This window comes from Aotus nancymaae, unplaced genomic scaffold, assembly GCF_030222135.1.
Source record: "Aotus nancymaae isolate 86718 unplaced genomic scaffold, 86718_ANA_hifiasm-v0.15.2.pri h1tg000046l, whole genome shotgun sequence".
In the NCBI taxonomy this organism is placed as follows: Eukaryota; Metazoa; Chordata; class Mammalia; order Primates; family Aotidae; genus Aotus; species Aotus nancymaae.
In genome coordinates, this window is record NW_026988460.1 from 20,570,409 (window position 1) to 20,588,954 (window position 18,546).

At 51.2% G+C, this 18,546-nt stretch overlaps 1 protein-coding gene across 8 annotated transcripts; it reads left to right on the plus strand.

The window, feature by feature from the left end:
* Positions 1–1,807: 1,807 nt before the first annotated feature.
* Positions 1,808–18,200, plus strand: BRPF1 (bromodomain and PHD finger containing 1). Of its 8 annotated transcripts, none has more exons than XM_012471494.2 (14): positions 1,808–2,214; positions 4,179–4,787; positions 9,311–10,270; positions 11,140–11,302; positions 11,682–11,813; positions 12,213–12,359; positions 13,130–13,439; positions 13,764–14,087; positions 14,406–14,690; positions 15,191–15,338; positions 15,756–15,892; positions 15,995–16,113; positions 16,479–16,633; positions 17,344–18,200. In XM_012471494.2, the coding sequence occupies exons 2-14, from the start codon at positions 4,189–4,191 to the stop codon at positions 17,525–17,527; spliced, it is 3,663 nt and encodes a 1,220-aa protein (XP_012326917.1). In that variant the 5' UTR covers positions 1,808–2,214; positions 4,179–4,188; the 3' UTR covers positions 17,528–18,200. The 8 variants fall into 8 exon arrangements, with proteins under 8 accessions (XP_012326917.1, XP_012326920.1, XP_012326925.1 ...); XM_012471497.3 differs by having other exon boundaries at positions 13,767–14,087; XM_012471502.2 differs by having other exon boundaries at positions 12,213–12,341.
* The last annotated feature ends 346 nt before the right edge of the window (positions 18,201–18,546 follow it).

The following is an 18,546-nucleotide window of genomic DNA, read 5'->3' on the forward strand; positions in this document are numbered from 1 at the left end:
TCTGAATTACTATTATTTTTGAGATGGAGTTTCGCTCTTGTTGCCCAGGCTGGAGTGCAATGACGTGATCTCGGCTCACCGCAATCTCCGCCTCCCGGGTTCAAGCGATTCTCCTGCCTCAGCCTCTGGAGTAGCTGGAATTACAGGGGCCCACCACCACACTTGGCTAATTTTGTATTTTTAGTAGAGACAGGGTTTCTCCATTTGGTCAGGTTGGTCTCAAACTCCCGACCTCAGGTGATGTGCCTGCCTTGGCCTCCCAAAATGCTGGGATTACAGATGTGAGCCACCATGCCCGGCCTTCTGAATTATTTTAATAAGGATAACAGCTAAAATTTTCTTTGAACATTCACTACATGTCAAACTGTGTGCTAGGTGATTTACAAGCATCATCTCATTTAATTCTCACAACTGTGTGAGAACAAGTACCATATATTATTCCCACTTTACACATAAGGAAACAGGCTCTGAGAGGATGAGTCATTTGTTTAAGAGAATTCATCAGTTTGACTTCAGATCCCAAGATCTTAATCAGCAAACATCGATTTTATTGGGATGGTTTTTAGAAAACATACATTTTAGTGGGTCAAATGCAAAGCCTGCATTAAGATAGAAGCTTTCAGATGCTTTGGGCTTTGTCCCAAAACCCTGGAAGACCCTTTCATGCTCCCCTTTAATGACAAACCTGGAGAAGCATTGTTTAAGGATGTTTCCCCTGCCATCCAAGTTCTCTGAAACCCTCAAGAACTGGCAATAGAATTTTCAGCTCCATTTTACAAATAAGAAACTTGAAGAACCGATCTTGTCCAAGTTCACATTGCTAGGAGGTGACCCACTCACATTAAATCAGCTGTTTTGGCACCATCTTCAAACCAGTAACCCGGAGCACATTCCTGCCAACCCACAGAGATCTCACCGCTTTACCAGACACAAGCCCTTTCACACCCACCGGCCCCAAACCCAGACCCTTCCCTCAGACCCATTCCTTTTCTCTAGCATCTCTCCTTTACTTTTCCCTAGTTTCTTCTCTTTCCTTGCCTCACGCCTCGTTATCCCTAATCGGTCCCGCCCTCTCCTCCTAGCTCCGCCCCATGCCTTCCCAAGCCCCGCCCGCTCCCTTCAGCGTCGCGTCGTTTTTTCCAGCTATGTTCTTTATTCCTAGTGCAGCTCCACTTTCCAGGCCATCCAAAGCTCCGCCCTTTCTCTCCAGGTACTCCTCTTCTGTTTATCCCCACTTTTTACCCCACTATTCTAGGAGGGCTCCCCTGTACAGTAGCACCGCCCTCGCCCCACAAGCCCCGCCCCACAGACCGATCTAGTCTCCAGCCCCGCCCAGGCCCTACCCATAACTCCTGGTCCCCTTAGGCTCCAGCCTGCGTCCCTCTTGCTCCCGGCCCTGCCCCCAGCCCCGCCCGTTACTCTGGCCCCGCCTCACCGCCTTCCTCTGAGACCAAGGCCAGGTCCCTCCCGCACCCGCGGCGCCAGCAGGAGGCAGGGCGCGTAGAGGGAGGAGGCAGGGAGCGGAGGGAGGAGGCAGAGGGGGAGGGGAGAAGGGCGGGCTCCTCACGCCCAGCCCCGCGCTCACCGTCCGTGGCTGCAGATTCGCCACAAACCGCCCGACGACCTCAGATCCTGAGTACGGCGACTTCAGTCTCCAGAAACTCCACTCTAAGATGGAAGAGCTAGAGGAGCCCTTTGGAGTGTCTAGGGTCCTTTCTGAATTCCAGAGAAAGGTCTCTCGAGCCTCAGCGGACGGGCAGGGATACGTGGCGAAAGTGCAGCTCAACAGCGCTGCGAAGCCACGTTTACCCTGCGCAGACGCCGTCGCCGCCGCCGCTGCTGCCGCCGCCGCTGCCACAGCCTTTGCCGCCACGGTCTCCGCCGCCGCTGTCCTCGCGCTGCCTCTGGGAGCCTCCATTGTTCCAGCGGCGCCCGGTCCCGAGGCTAGGCATCCTAGTGGCTCGCGAAACGGGCGGCGGTCGACGGAGTTGAGACCCCGGGGCGCCGGCGAGACTGGGAGCAGCAGGGGTCAGCGCAGGAATCCCCGGGAGCCGGGGTCACAGCGTGGGGCGGCAGGGGGCCGGGGTGGCGAGATCTACAGTCTCCGGAGTTGGGGCTCCCCCTTCCCAGCCCGACTTTCCCCGCCGGCCTCCCCAAGTGGGGTCGGAGCCCCGGCGGGCGCCCCCGGCGATGAGCCCGGACTCGAGGTGGCCGGTGAGTGCGGGCCTGGGACCAGGGCGGGAGTGGCCGGCAGAGAAGGGATAGGCTACGTTCGTGGGGCGCGCACTGAGCCGCGTGGCCGGGGAGCCTCTCTGGCAGCTCCAGCTGGGAGAACTGACAGTGCATTGGTTCCCAGCAGGCATCCCGGGGCAACAGTGTATCTTTTGGGGCTGCCCGGGCCAGTGGCAGGAGGGGAGCCTTGTTTCACTTGCTACATTTTGACAAAGGGGAAACGCCACCACATCCGGAGAGTGGGCTGCGGGCACTGCCGGGGCCCAGCCCTGTCTCTTCGGCCCCCGCCCCGTGCTTCCTCCAGCCCGCTGAGCTCCAGGGGCAGATGCAGCCGCCATTCCCCTTGGGCCCTCTCCGCGGGCTTTTTGATCTAAGTTCTCGTCTCCCTCACCTGTGCTTCTGCTGCTGGGTCCCAAGGGGACGTTACTGGTTCGCTGTGCTACTTTGGGAGCCATTCACCCGGGACCCAGCTTGGAAAGAGGAGAGCTTGTTTGTGCTTCGGTTGGCTTATGTTTATAAAGACACAGCCGCAGGTAGGAAGCAGAAGAGAGTTGCAGTTGGACGTGTAGCGTTACTGATGTGAAAGTCAGGAGCCGTTGACAGAGGAGCTGAAGCAGCCCACCTGCCTGGTTAAGGCACAGGTGGAGAGACCAACGGGTTATTTTGTCAGGGAGCTCAGGGTAGCTCTGCCCGGTTGGGATGGTGCCAAGCCCCTAGCTGAATTGTTGAACTCAACTAGGCCGAGAGAAATTGGGGCAGTCTCTGACCAAGCTGGGCTTCCTAAGGCCTGGTGCCATCTGCTGTCTACACTCACCCAAGAATGTTGGGGAGGGGGAAGGGAGGGTCCCTGCAGACCAGCATGGAGCTGAGCATGCCTAGATTGTCGTGGTCGTGTTTGTACCCTTAGGGCCTGGCACTTGGTAGTCACTCAGTTGTTGTTGCATGAATGGGTGAAAGAAGTGCTCAAATGTGATACAGGCTGCTGTCACTGACTAAATGACCTCAGTTTTCACTTGGCTTCACAGTACATCTCCTACGCAGTCCCAGAGCCAGGCTCCCCGTAAAGACCTCAAAAGTAAATGAATTCTTTCTGTGATCCAGTGATTTCTGCAGGAGTCCACGGCTAAATCATTGGCCACCATTCAGCCTTCTACATGGCCTTCATCGCATCTGAGCTCTCAATCTGGTGATCCCCCTTATTCAGCTATTCATTCAACAAGTCATTCATTTGCCAAAAACTGAGTGTCCAGTGCATGCTAGGTACTGGGGATACAGAGGTGGATAGGCTCTGGTGTCTTTACTACACAGCTCCCAGTCTAGAGGGGGAGACAACTTTCAGTATGTCAAGTGCTGTGGTAGAGGTGAGAATGGAATGCTATGGAAACAGCTCCCCATGGGAGAATCAAAAAAGTTGTGTCAGAAGTGACATTTGAGCTGGTTTTTTGAAGACTGAGTAGGAGCCCACCAATCAGGAAGGAATGAGAGGCTATAACATTCAGGGAATGGCAGGTTCCCCTGTATAGACAAAAACAGCTGTAACTTGTAAAAAGAATCCGGAAAGGAGAACTAGGGCCAGACAGTGAGAAGAACTCTTTGAATGGCATCATAGAGAATTTGGAAGATTATCTTGAAGGAACTTGGGAGCATTAGGAGGCTTTTAGTGAGGAGACTGGCATCATTGCTGCCTGGTAGAAAGATCACTCTCCAATATGATGTGAGATTGGGCTAGAGGAGTTGAGACATAGGGCAGGATGACCAGGCAAGAGGTGATGATGGTCCACATCTGGGCCATGGTAGAGGAGATGGCATTTAGAGACACTGTAGAGGTAGGCTGGCTAGGACCTGGTGACACCAAGTGAGGGGGAGGAATAGAAAGACCGGGACCTCTGGTGCAAGTGGCCAGTAACTCATCCCCAGCCTTATGCTAACTGATCTGTATATTCTAGATGTGACAGCATGGGGGTGGACTTTGATGTGAAGACTTTCTGCCACAACTTGCGGGCGACTAAGCCACCATACGAGTGCCCGGTGGAGACCTGTCGAAAGGTCTACAAGAGTTACAGTGGTATTGAGTACCACCTGTACCACTATGACCACGACAACCCACCACCCCTGCAACAGACTCCACTCCGCAAGCACAAGAAGAAAGGGCGCCAGTCACGCCCAGCCAACAAGCAGTCACCCAGCCCCTCAGAGGTCTCACAGTCACCAGGCCGTGAGGTGATGAGCTATGCACAGGCCCAGCGCATGGTGGAGGTGGACCTGCATGGCCGTGTCCACCGCATCAGCATCTTTGACAACCTGGATGTGGTGTCAGAGGATGAGGAAGCCCCTGAGGAGGCCCCCGAGAATGGCAGCAACAAGGAGAACACTGAGACACCAGCTACTACTCCCAAGTCAGGCAAACATAAGAACAAGGAGAAGCGCAAGGACTCCAACCATCACCACCACCACAGTGTTTCTGCAAGCACCACTCCCAAGCTACCAGAGGTGGTCTATCGGGAGCTGGAACAGGACACCCCTGATGCCCCACCCCGGCCAACTTCCTATTACCGGTAAGGCCACCTCTATCTTGCAGCTCTGGAAAACTGGTCAAGCAGGGCTCAGGAGCCAGAGAGAGGTGAGAGGCACAGATAGGAGAGTGGCAGGAATAAAGAATAGTGAAAGAATACTGATTTTGCCAGGGCAGTGAGAGGAATGGTACCCCACTAATGGTGGCACTTACTTTACAATGCCACATGCCACTCCTTTATTTTCTCACAACTCTCAGGTATTTTTCTCATTTCACAGATGAGGAAACTATGGTCAAGAAAGGGTGCCAGATTTATCTCTCTGTTGTTTTTTTTTTTTTTTTTTTTGAGGCAGGGTCTGGCTCTGTCACCCAGGCTGGAGTGCAGTGGCATGATCTTGGCTCACTGCAACTTCTGCCTTCCGTGCTTAAATGATCCTCCTCCTCAGCCTCCTGAGTAGCTGTGACTACAGGCGCATGCCACCATGCCCAGCTAGTTTTTAAAATTTTTTGTAGAGATGGCGTTTCACCACGTTGCCCAGGCTGGTCTTGAATTCCCGGGCTCAAGTGATCCATCCCTCAGCCTCCCAAAGTGCTGGGATTATAGGCATGAGCCACTGTGCCCAGCCATACTTATCTAAAATCACATGCCAGTAGATAGCTGAACTGGGATTCAAACCCAGGTTCCTCTGACTCCTGAGCTGTAACTATTTCCACTGTGCCAAAACATCCTATTTCTGATTCCTGGCCTTCTCCATTTCCTAACTGCATGACCTCGGGAAATGCATCCAACTTACAGTGTTTTACGGACCCCATCTGCAGAGCAGATACAGTATTCCTCTGCCTCCCTAAAGTTAGAAGACTAGGGTCACTGATTTCATAAGGTACTAAAAGCACTTTGTAAATCTACCGTTGTTCTGTTGTCATCTAACCTTTAACATGTTGAAGCAGTATTTTATACTTAAGCAATATTTAATACTCCTCCAGTGGCCCTTCTATTTTTGTCGTTTAATTGTTCCTTTAACATGAGGTAAAAGATGAAGGGATGTAGGGGGGCAGTGTGGTGGTGAAACTACGTGGATAAATCCTGGCTGAAGGATGGTACAAAAACCAAGTGTAAAACCTCTCTGAAAGTTGGCATCCAAAGCAAAGAAAGCATTCTGATGAGTTAATTTGCCAACAGTGGTAAGTTTTATTGTCAGCTAATCAGAAGGCTTGATCTCTGAGGAGGATTTGTCATAAAGGCTTTTATATAAAAAACATTTTTTACCAAAAGTGCAGTCCACATAATGTTAAACCTCAATTTTTATTTTATTTATTTATTTATTTAATTTTTGGGACGGAGTCTCGCTCTGTTGCCAGGCTGGAATGCAGTGGTGAGATCTGGGTTCACTGCAACCTCTGCCTTCTGGGTTCAAGTGATCTCGTGCCTCAGCCTCCTGAGTAGCTGGGATTACAGGCATGTGCCACCACACTCAGCTATTTTTTGTGTTTTTAGTTGACACAGGGATTTCACCATGTTGGTGAAGATGGTCTCTATTTCCTGACCTCCTGGTCTGCCCACAGCCTCCCACAGTGCTGGGATAACAGGCGTGAGCCACCTAAACCTCAGTTCTTTAAAAGCAGATCTGGGAACACAAGCAATATGGCATGTAGCACTTTCATCTCTCTACTGTTTTGAGTTTAAACCCATCTCCCTCTTCTTCTCCCATTCTTTAATCTTTTCAGTCCAACTCCAGTTCCTTCTGTCTTTTCACAGTTTTCTCTTTTCACACTGACTGCCATACCCACCTCCGCCCCACTCCTAACACACAGACCCCTCTTTGGGCTTCCCCTCCCTCCCAATGGCCCTTGAGCTCTCTCTGCTCTAACAGGCATCCCAGCCCAGCTCATTCAGCTCCTTTTCTTCCTCCCTCCACTTAGATTCACTCTTTCTGGGGATCAGATCTATTTTTTAGGGGAGCAGTTCTCAGCACATATACTGCAAACAGCTGGGAGAAGTATATTGCATGGGATTTGTTACCACTGTTGGTAAAACTGCCCAAGTTTTGGAAATGATTTACTTTTTATATAAATTGAGAAGATTTGAGGTCATCTCTCTAATAACATCACTTTCTCTTGCTTGCATTCTGATATGCTTCCTTGAGGGGGAGAGAGAGGGTGGCATGTCAGCTGGCGTGCCAGGAATTATACATGACATGCAGCCTACCTTATCTGTACTGCAGCCTGTAATCTGGGTGCCTGTGGGAGTGTGTTATGCACCATCACATAATGTCACGTGTGTCATGGCAGAGAAAAGGGTGAGAATTGGTGCTCAACAGAGCTGGTGCCAAGGCCTGGAAGAAGCCAGATGGTTCACACCATCCATGAGTCATACCCTTGTTCAAAGATAGGGAGGTTGCAGTCACCTTGGGGAAGAGGTAAAAGGCTAAAAAGGAAGAAACTGCTTCCTACAATGTTTCAGTCTCTCTCCTCCCTTCTGCCCTCAAAATGCCTTTCAAATGAACAGTATTGAGTGCCTCTATCTGTATGGTGAATCAGACACAACCCCCAACTTCTATCCTGTAGTGGAGGAGTTAGACACATAAACAGCTATAATGCTAGGAAGGTGGGTAAAGGCCATACAAAAACTAGTAAGTTAACATTTATTGAGTGCTTGCTGCACATCAGGCACTGTCCTAAGCACTTCACCTGCATTAACTCATTTAATGCTCACAATAGCTTTGTGAAATAGGTTCAGATTAGCATCACCACTTTATAGATGAAGAAACAAGTCCCAGGGAGATTAGCTCACTTGCCCTCTGTTAGACAAGACCCAGGCAGTGTGGCTCCAGAGCCTGTGTGTGCCTGGCCCACTCTAGCAACCAAAGTCCCATTTCCCCCATGGAAGGAGAAACAGGAGCTAATGTTTTTCTAGGGCCTGTTATGTGCCACTTGACTTAGCTCATTCTTTTTTTTTTTTTTTTTGAGACGGAGTTTCGCTCTTGTTACCCAGGCTGGAGTGCAATGGCGCGATCTCGGCTCACTGCAACCTCTGCCTCCTGGGTTCAGGCAATTCTCCTGCCTCAGCCTCCTGAGTAACTGGGATTACAGGCATGCGCCACCATGTCCAGCTAATTTTTTGTATTAGTAGAGACGGGGTTTCACCATGTTGACCAGGATGGTCTCAATCTCTTGACCTCGTGATCCACCCGCCTCAGCCTCCCAAAGTGCTGGGATTACAGGCTCGAGCCACCGCGCCCGGCAGCTCATTCATTTTTTAAAACAACTTAATAATAAAAAGATAAGTTTACATATTTGCACACGTCTGTATGTGGTCACATGACTTAGTGGTTTGGTGGTGTTTTATACCAAGGTGCTCACACTTCCTTCCCTGGGCCTGCTGGGGGCTGCTGGAGCCTAAGGGGGTCGCAGGCACTGGGCAAGGCACTACATAAATAAACATAAAGGCAAAGAGTTTGTAGCCTATTCATTTTTATAATTCCATATAATCCTGACAGTATCTTTCTGAGTAGGTAGTGTTACCCTTGTTTTGTCATCAATAAAACTGAGGTTCATAACAGCAGTAATGTCCAAAAAGTCACAAAATGGCAGAGGCAGGATTTAAATCTGGTTTGCTTAGAAGCCAAAGCCCCATTTTTTCCTTTGTACCCTATAGTTTACAGTGCCAGAGTCCAGGCCGCCTATAGCATGACAGGGCAAGGAGCACCTTCTCTGTGTGACAAGCACGTAGAGCAGCCCTAAGTTCCAGGCCTGTTGGCACAGTAATACAGGGTGGACAGTAAGAGCACTGGGGCTGGAGGTTGATGCCTCTGCCTCTGCTACTCCATTGTTGTGACCTATCTATGTTTTGATTAACTTCTCAAAGCTTGTTTCCTCATCTACATAATGAGGACAATAAGAACACTAACTCTATGGCTGTGGTAAGAATAAATGTAATAGTTTAGCAGAATGCCTGGCTCATAGTAAATGCTTGGTAAAACTTAGCTATTATGATTGTTATCTCCCAAGGCTGTCCAGTGAACAAACATAGCACCCTGAGTTCGAGGGAGCCCTGAGCTGAGAGAAGACCCATGGCAGTTTAGTTGAGGCCCTGCCCACCAGTGTTAAAGCTACTTATATGTAATTTGGCAATGACATCAAAGGACCTTCCTTCTTCCCCTGATTCTTCGTACCATCATCTGGACCACTCCAAGGGGTCCTAGCTGCCCTACCTTCCTCCCTTTAGAGGAGGCTGGCTGTGCCTCTGCAACCCAAAGATGGTGTCACATATAGCAGCTAGGACATGAGCTTTGTAGTGGCAGGCCTGGGTTCACATCCCAGCTTTACCACTTTCTCACAAGTGAGCTGGGGCTGGGTGATTAACCTCCCAAGCCTTAGGTTTTCTTTTCAGCAAAAAGAAATGATGATAGTATGTATAGTATCTGGAGGTAAAGTGAGGATGAAATGAAACAACACATCTAAAGGGCACAGGCGGAGAGTAAGTGCTCAGTGGCAAATGACCCATCGCCTTTAAGGGAGGGAAATCTCAACCATGTGAAGCTGAGCTCCCTGTGTGTACTGTTGTAGGTACATCGAGAAGTCTGCAGAGGAGCTGGATGAGGAAGTAGAGTATGACATGGACGAGGAGGACTACATCTGGCTGGATATCATGAATGAGCGTCGGAAGACAGAGGGTGTAAGTCCCATCCCTCAGGAGATCTTTGAGTACCTAATGGACCGGCTAGAGAAGGAGTCCTACTTTGAGAGTCATAATAAAGGCGACCCCAATGCGCTAGTGGACGAGGATGCTGTTTGCTGTATCTGCAACGATGGTGAGTGCCAGAACAGCAATGTCATCCTCTTCTGTGACATGTGCAACCTGGCCGTGCACCAGGAGTGCTATGGTGTCCCCTATATCCCTGAGGGCCAGTGGCTGTGCCGCCGTTGCCTGCAGTCACCCTCTCGTGCTGTGGATTGTGCCCTGTGCCCCAACAAGGGTGGTGCCTTCAAGCAGACAGATGACGGGCGCTGGGCCCACGTGGTGTGTGCCTTGTGGATCCCCGAGGTCTGCTTTGCCAACACGGTCTTCCTAGAGCCTATTGACAGCATTGAGCACATCCCACCAGCTCGCTGGAAGCTCACCTGCTACATTTGCAAACAACGGGGCTCAGGGGCCTGCATCCAGTGCCACAAGGCCAACTGTTACACAGCCTTCCATGTGACATGCGCCCAGCAGGCTGGCCTTTACATGAAGATGGAGCCTGTGCGGGAGACAGGCGCCAACGGCACCTCTTTCAGTGTCCGCAAGACAGCCTACTGTGACATCCACACGCCTCCAGGTTCAGCACGCCGCCTGCCTGCCCTGTCCCACAGTGAGGGTGAGGAGGATGAAGATGAGGAGGAGGATGAGGGTAAGAGCTGGAGCTCAGAGAAAGTCAAGAAGGCCAAGGCCAAGTCCCGGATCAAAATGAAGAAGGCACGAAAGATCCTGGCAGAGAAGCGGGCAGCGGCGCCTGTGGTGTCAGTGCCCTGCATCCCACCACACAGGTAGGTGGGGAGCAGGTGGACAGGCAGGTGAGGGACAAAGGAGCCTCCTGGAGAGGAACTGGCAGACTCCTGAGTGGAATGGCAGGGCTGGGCTATCTTCCTCCCAGGAGTAGAACAGCAGGGCTGGGCTGTCTTCCCAGGAGCTACATAGAAGTTAAAAACAAAACAAAACAAAAAACCAAACACCATATTTTCAAAAGAGATAGTTATCTTTAGCAGGTCACCTCACTTTCACATTAAAAGCCAGAAATGCCAGCTTTTATCTGGCATAGCTAACGTGTTTTGAACTGCCCTTCACTTTGATGGTGTGGTTTGTTAAGTTGGGATGGAAGAGGATGGAACTGCCACTGGCAGCAATGGAAAACATGGTCTAATTATGAAGAAACAAATAGAATGAAAAGCAGGGAAGGGGAGACTCAAGAAGTTGGGAAGTGGTTACTGATGCTCATTTGGGTTGTGATGGCCAGGGTTATTTTAGTTCTCTCGTGCCATTTATTTGATTTACTATATGTTTCTGCTGTGTACAGTTGTATTTAATCTTAAAACCTTCAAAGGCTCAATCTCAGTGGGGCTCCCAGGGTCAAATAGTACTCTGGGCTGCAGTGACTAGAGCAGTCTTGGGGCGGAAGTCCCTGATCCCTGGTGTACAGGGTTAAGGATCTGGTTTAGTGCTAGGAGCTTGGTTTCCTGTCTGCTGCAGTACCATTGATGGCACCGCTCTTTCTTCCTTGCCATAAGCCCAGAGTCCCAGGCATTTTGGACAAGAGATACTTCATCCCCATTTAGGAACTCTCAGTGGCCAGAGACTCTTGATCTGCTTAAGAGAATCAGGGCCCAACAGGTTTTACTCTTTGTTTCCTTCCTCCCAGGCTTAGTAAAATCACCAACCGCCTGACCATCCAAAGGAAGAGCCAGTTCATGCAGAGGCTGCACAGCTACTGGACACTGAAGCGGCAATCACGGAATGGGGTCCCATTGCTTCGTCGCCTACAGACACACCTGCAGTCTCAAAGGAACTGTGATCAAGTTGGGGTACTGTGTCCAGTTCCCTGTGGGCTCTGGGAGCTAGGGCCAGGGGGAGACTAAAACCAAGATTTGCAACTGTAGCTTCCAGTGTCAGAGGGCTTAAGCTCTTTGCTCCTTTAAGCTAGCCCTTAAATCAGGTTCAGCATGGAATCCTCAATGAAAAGATGTTGTTCCTATATGTTTATGTATTCATTCAACAAACACACACCAAGCATTTATTCTGCCAGGCCTTGGGAACACACAGATTGAGGCACTACCAATAAATTACTGTGCTCCCTCTTTTGGCTTGACCTGCCCTTGACCTTAGTTTCCTGGGCTCTCTTCTCCCCGCTGACTTTTCCTCTGGCTGTCTAATCATCTCCTGATCTTCCTTTTGCCTCTACAGAGAGATTCTGAGGATAAGAACTGGGCCCTTAAAGAACAGCTCAAGTCCTGGCAGCGGCTCCGGCACGACTTGGAGCGAGCTCGGCTGCTGGTGGAATTGATCCGCAAGCGGGAAAAACTCAAAAGGGAGACGGTGAGTGCTCCTCGGCCAGTCCTATTTTATAAAAGAGAAAACAGACCCAGGAGAAGGAAAAGTGTGTGTCCCCCAGTCAGATAGTGGCAGAGGTGCCGCTGGAGTCAGGTCTCCTGGTCCTCAGTGTGATTTTAGATCTACTGGAAGCAGAATGTCACAGGAGAGTATGAACAGAATCCTTGGTTATGTGACATAGGTAGCTGGTGCTGGTAGTTCAAGAAAGGGGGAGACCAGAAGCGTTGGTGCAAGTTGCCCTGGGTGGAGCCTCATAGAAGGTAGACCTGTATGAGTACACCCAGCTGTGAAGGTGGGTTCCCAGGCCAGCTGGGATTATCTCCTCAGACCTCTCTGCCACTGGACTGGCCAAGGCCTGGCTAATCAGGCCTTTTTGTGTGTTAGATCAAGGTTCAGCAGATCGCCATGGAGATGCAACTGACCCCTTTCCTCATTCTCCTTCGCAAAACCTTGGAGCAGCTCCAAGAGAAGGACACAGGCAACATCTTCAGCGAGCCGGTCCCTCTGTCTGAGGTAACCGAATTGGACGAAGTAAGAATCCCTTCCCCTCACTCCATCTTCTTTCTGTTCCTCTCCCAGTTGGACCCCTGCTGCAGGTCTGGGCCAGGGACTAGATGGGGACCTTGAAGAGGGGCTGGTGGCTCTGGGGCAGGATGAACTGGAGCCACATGTATCACCTGGACTCTGTCTTGTCCCTGTCACACCCCAAGGGCCCAGAATGGGAGGCAGTCTGCACTCCTTCCCCAGAGGCAGGGACTGAGTCTGCCAAATGAATAATCCCAGGGCAGGAAGACACTTTCGGGGTGCTGAACCCTAGAACGGAGACTTTAGAAGGCTCAGCACCTAAAGAACCAGCTCTGAAGCCCTAGGTCCTGACTGGCAGACTCTTCTCTCTAAAAGGTATAAAATGAGAGGCCTGAGGCAGCAGCCTCCTTATAAGTTACTATGAAGTAAAAAGAACTATAGGAATGCAAGGTGGTGTTCATTTTCAGAGGAGTCCCCAAGCCATTTTCTTAGTAAAGCCTCATGTAGTCTAGAAAGTATGTTTGGCTCTACTTTCATCATCATTTTCCAGGAAAGGAAAAGTAGGCCCAGAGAGGTGAAGAGACTTGCCAAAGTCACACAGCTTGTGACTGGTAAAGTCAGGACCAGAAACCAGCTTTCCTTTCCCTGTGCTATATGCCTGCCTCTAACTGTGGTGGGAGGTTGCTGGATACATTTCAGGGGGGCTTGTTAGGAGCAGGGTTCTGGGCTATGAGGAGGATATCTCCACTTAAGACAAACCTGCCCTGCCCTCCCAGGTACCTGACTACCTAGACCACATCAAAAAGCCCATGGACTTTTTCACCATGAAGCAGAACTTGGAGGCTTACCGCTACCTGAATTTTGATGATTTTGAGGAGGACTTCAACCTCATCGTCAGCAACTGCCTCAAGTATAACGCCAAGGACACCATCTTCTACCGGGCAGCAGTACGGCTTCGTGAGCAGGGTGGTGCTGTGCTCCGCCAGGCCCGGCGCCAGGCAGAAAAAATGGGCATTGACTTTGAGACGGGCATGCATATCCCCCACGGCCTGGCTGGAGATGAGGCCACACACCACAATGAAGATGGTGGGTGATATGTCACACACACATATAAGAGGCCAATGCCAGGGATGGACAGCTTTCCAAAAGTCCCCTCCTGGGAGCAGGCAGTGTAGGCAGAAAGGAGCTAGGCTGAGCAGTGGCAAGCTATCCCCAGGAATGCTCCCCAAGAAGCCAGACTGGGTGAATGGATAGCAGTGCCTGCCATTCCACATCTTGGTGCTGCTATTTTACAGCTGTTCCTGGTGAGAAGCCAATGGGGGATGAGTGGGTTTCTTGCTGCCTGCCCAGGTTCAAGGGGCCCTGAGGGCTGCCCTGAGTCTGACCTTTCCCCTCCAACCCTATCCCTAGCAGCTGAGGAAGAACGGCTTGTCTTACTGGAGAACCAGAAGCACCTGCCAGTGGAAGAGCAGCTGAAGCTGCTGCTGGAGCGGCTTGACGAAGTGAATGCCAGCAAGCAGAGTGTAGGCCGCTCACGGCGTGCGAAGATGATCAAGAAAGAGATGACAGCGCTGCGGCGGAAGCTTGCCCACCAGCGAGAGACTGGACGAGATGGGCCTGAGCGGCATGGCCCCACTGGCCGGGGTAGTCTGACACCCCACCCGGCAGCCTGTGACAAGGATGGACAGACAGATAGTGCCGCAGAGGAGAGCAGCAGCCAGGAGACAAGCAAAGGTCTGAACCCCATAGCAAGGTGGACCCCAAAGCAAGTCAGACTTTGGCTCTGCAGCACACACTCAACCCCTGCCATTCCCCAGGCAGAGGACCCTTCTACACAGCTAGCTGTACTTTCTCCCTCATTCCCCAATCAGGGGCCTCTTAGCTGCCTCTCTGGCTATTTGTATAAGAGTTAATGTTCCAAATTCCAAGCCCCTAAAATGATCTCCCCAACTTTAGCTGGAGAAATGGTCCTATACCCAGGGCATGACCCTGGATATCTACTCTTCTCAATCAGGCCCTTACCAACTCTCCTTCTTTCTTTCTCTGCTCCAGGCCTGGGTCCCAACATGTCCTCAACCCCCGCACATGAGGTGGGCAGGAGAACCTCAGTTCTGTTCTCCAAAAAGAACCCGAAGACAGCTGGACCGCCCAAGAGGCCGGGCCGGCCCCCCAAAAACCGGGAGAGCCAGATGACCCCCAGCCACGGAGGCAGTCCTGTGGGGCCCCCCCAGCTCCCCATCATGGGGTCCCTGCGTCAGCGCAAGCGGGGTAGGAGCCCCCGGCCCAGTTCGAGCTCAGACAGCGACAGTGATAAGTCCACAGAAGACCCCCCAATGGGTGAGCCTCACCATCACCCATCCCCCCAAGAGAGTGAGCAAAGCTGCCATTCTTCCCAGCATACTCCCAGTTACCCCTTTATTTGCCCATAAAAGAGAGAGCTAGAAGGGCGCTTAGGAATCCTTTGACTCCACCCACTCATTTTATAGTTGGGAAAACTGAGGCCCAGAGACACTATGACCCAGCTAGAGTCCCACCCAGGGCCCCCCGCTCCATTGTATCACTTTACCTTTTCTCTTCTCACCTTCCTTGGGGATTTCCTGCCCTTTAAGCCATTTGTCTCCTAAAGCCAGTAACTGCCAAGGGAAGCAAGGGGTGGGGCAGGGCTGTGGTCAACTGTGGTAGACACTGCCCAGAGCTAGCTCTGCTGGCCAAGGTTGGAGGAATTTTCCAGCACAGAAGGGGAACCGAAGCTCCAAGTCCCTCTTTACCCTACATGTCATCTCTGATCCACATCTTCCTGACCGGTTCCTTCCCTCCTCCCCCTCCCTTCAACCAAGACTTACCAGCCAATGGCTTCAGCGGTGGAAACCAGCCAGTGAAGAAGAGTTTCTTGGTATACCGTAATGACTGCAGCCTTCCCCGGAGCAGCTCAGACTCTGAGTCCAGCAGCAGTAGCAGTAGCAGCGCTGCCTCAGACCGGACCAGGTACCAGCCCTCCAGATCAAGGCCAGCCTCAGGATTTCCTTCCAGGGCTCTTGGGCCTTTCTAGGTTTCCTAGAAGTTGGAAGTGGTTGGCAGCCATCTCAGTCTAGATTAAGATGGCTCAAACTCAAGGTTCTCTGCAAAATAAATAAATTGGTGTTACCATTAATGGAACAGAGAGAACCATCCTGGGTTAAGGTGATGATTAGAGTATGCACTCCTACCCGCCACTGCTCAGTCTAACCCACCTCAGTCAGGTCACCAGCCTAGCCCCTGGGGGTGTTTGAATTTGAAATTCTCATATAGCCTCTGCTTTCCAAGAGTCTCAGACCCTGGGAGTTTAAAAGAGCAGAGGGCACATACCATGTTGTTCCCATTCTTCCCCTCCTTTGAGCTGAGCTCCCATTGTTTTGTCCACAGCACAACGCCCTCAAAACAAGGCCGGGGCAAACCTTCCTTCTCTCGGGGCACTTTCCCAGAGGACAGCAGTGAGGATACCTCAGGCACTGAGAATGAGGCCTACTCCGTGGGCACTGGCCGCGGCGTGGGCCACAGCAGTAAGTTCCCTTGCCCTAGGCCAGGGATGCTGGGGACCCAGTGTCAGGGCCTCGCCATCCCCCCAGATGCTGATCCACCCCCTCTCTCCCATTCCTGTGAAGTGGTAAGGAAGAGTCTGGGCCGGGGAGCTGGTTGGCTGTCAGAGGATGAGGACTCCCCGCTGGATGCTCTGGACCTCGTGTGGGCCAAATGCCGAGGGTATCCATCATACCCAGCTCTGGTACGTTTCCACTTCTCTTACCATGCCCCTTGCTTTCCAGTCCCAGAACACAGATTCACAGCAGACTTCTCCTACTCCCTGCTGAGCTGTGGGGCACAGTTTCTTGGCAAGGTAGATTAGTGGGCAGATACAGCTTGAGTACCACTTAGAAGCTCCCACCCAGTTTCTCCATCTCTCCCTTTTCCTTCTCTTTGGTCCTTGGGCTCTGAAATAATTTAGCGCAGAAAGAAGCCAAGGGTCAGCACTGCACTTCTAGTTTCATGATAACCCTTCTGTTCTCACTTCAGTAGTTTTCAAGTTCTTGGGGAGGGCAAGCCTTGGGAGGAAGTGGACTGAATCAAACTAGGCTTTTATTACACCCTCAGATCATTGATCCAAAGATGCCCCGAGAAGGTATGTTTCACCATGGGGTTCCCATCCCTGTGCCCCCACTGGAGGTGCTGAAACTTGGGGAGCAGATGACCCAGGAAGCCCGAGAGCATCTCTACCTCGTCCTCTTCTTTGACAACAAACGAACCTGGTAAGTAGCCACAGATGTAGCCCTGTGTGGTATGGGGGCAGACTGCCAAGAAACTCCAGCAACAGGCAGACTGGGCTATTGCAAAAAAAAAAAAAAATCAGCGGGGGAGGGACTTAGAACAGTTTTTTTGAGCAAAGGATTGTATTGACCATGAGTCTGAGAGGCTGAGTGGGCAGTAGCGGACAGTAGCGGACAAACAGCTGTAGCTAGAAACCAAAGGACCATCAGAGACTATGACAGATATAGAGGTGGCTCCCACCCAGACTCAGATGGCTTCTAGACTTAGTTTTCCCACCTCTGCGTCCATGGTGACAAAATGAGGATGAAGCAGGCATAAACATTCAGGCTCTGAATCCCTTTTCTGTCACATTTACACACGTAGTCTTTTTGTTAATTGTCTGCAGAGGGTATTCAGTGTCAGTAAAGTCTGCCTGGAGCCTATGGCACAGAGTAGCTATTTCTGGTGAGGTCAGGGCACCTCCTTTTTGTACCCATAAATATCCTGTGATTACCCTCCCACCGCCACCATGCAGTATAACTGTTGACTGGGCTCTTTCATCACTAGACCATGAACAGTCCTTTGAGGGCAGGGACCATCACAGAGTCTGGCCAGAGTGGGTGCTTGGGTGGTGTGTTTGAGTGAATAGAGGAGGAAGGCTGGTGCTTGTTCTCCCTGAGATGACTTATTTGATCTTCACCTTGTCCTGTAGGCAGTGGCTGCCCAGGACCAAGCTGGTTCCTCTGGGTGTGAACCAGGACCTAGACAAGGAGAAGATGCTGGAGGGCCGCAAGTCCAACATCCGCAAGTCAGTACAGATCGCCTACCACAGGGCTCTGCAGCACCGCAGCAAGGTACAAGGCGAGCAGAGCAGTGATACCAGCGATAGTGATTGATACTGCCCAACACAGCCCAACCTACAGTGCCCTGTGACCTCTCTCCTCCCCTTTGCTCACTGTCCTGGAGTGGCACCGGCCTCTGCACTGACTCATTTCTGGTCTTGGGGCCAGTCTCAGGGGAAGCTGGGTGGGGGAGGTCCCTCCTGCCCTAAGTGCAGCTGGACTGTACAGAACACTCCAAGGGCCAATGGCAGTTCAGCACAAGAAGAGGGAGGGCCCACAGGTCAGAAAAAGCTCCAGAGACCTCACGGCATTGGAGGGCGGGTGGTGGGCCAAAGTTTGGATGCTGCATAAAACAGGCCTTCCCACCACCTTCACCTGCTCATGCCAGGAGAATCCATAACTGCCTAGAGGCCTGAGGCCCCTACCAGTGGTGAGGTGAGCGGGCATCTGTCCAGCCTGGAAGAGGGGCACTAGGTGACTCCCTCCCCTGCTGTTGTAAATATTGTAATTATCGGAGAATTTAAATTATTCTCATTTGTAACTGCGTTTCCGGGTCGCGCCAGAGTCATTTGGTACTAAAAAAAAAAAAAAAAAAAAAAAAAAGACTGGGGCCTGTCCCCATTTCCCTTCTCTTTCCCATAGATTCCCCCACCTTTCAAACTGGTTTGTATTTATTTCAAAGGAAGAAAATATATTGATTCTTAGAAAATAAACTTGTCTATTTAGAGTTCTTTGTTTTTGCCTCCTGCCAGGGCAAAGGGATACAAAGGGAGGCTCTGTGCCCCAGGGATGACACATAATTGGGCCCAAGTGGTTGCTGACTGCTGTGCATGCTACATTTTTAAGACACAGCAAAGAGATAAGAGCTCCCATTGCCCACGCATGGAGTGAGTAGCAGGCCCTGTGCTAAGCACCTTTGGATACTAAGCTTTATGTAATCCTTGTAATAACTATGCGGTAGTTTAATAATAAGCTGGTTATCTCTACAAAGATGCTGAGGTTTCGAAAAATTACCTTGCCTAAGTTCCTACAACTAGGAAGTTACAGAGCTAGAATTGGAATCCAGGTCTGTT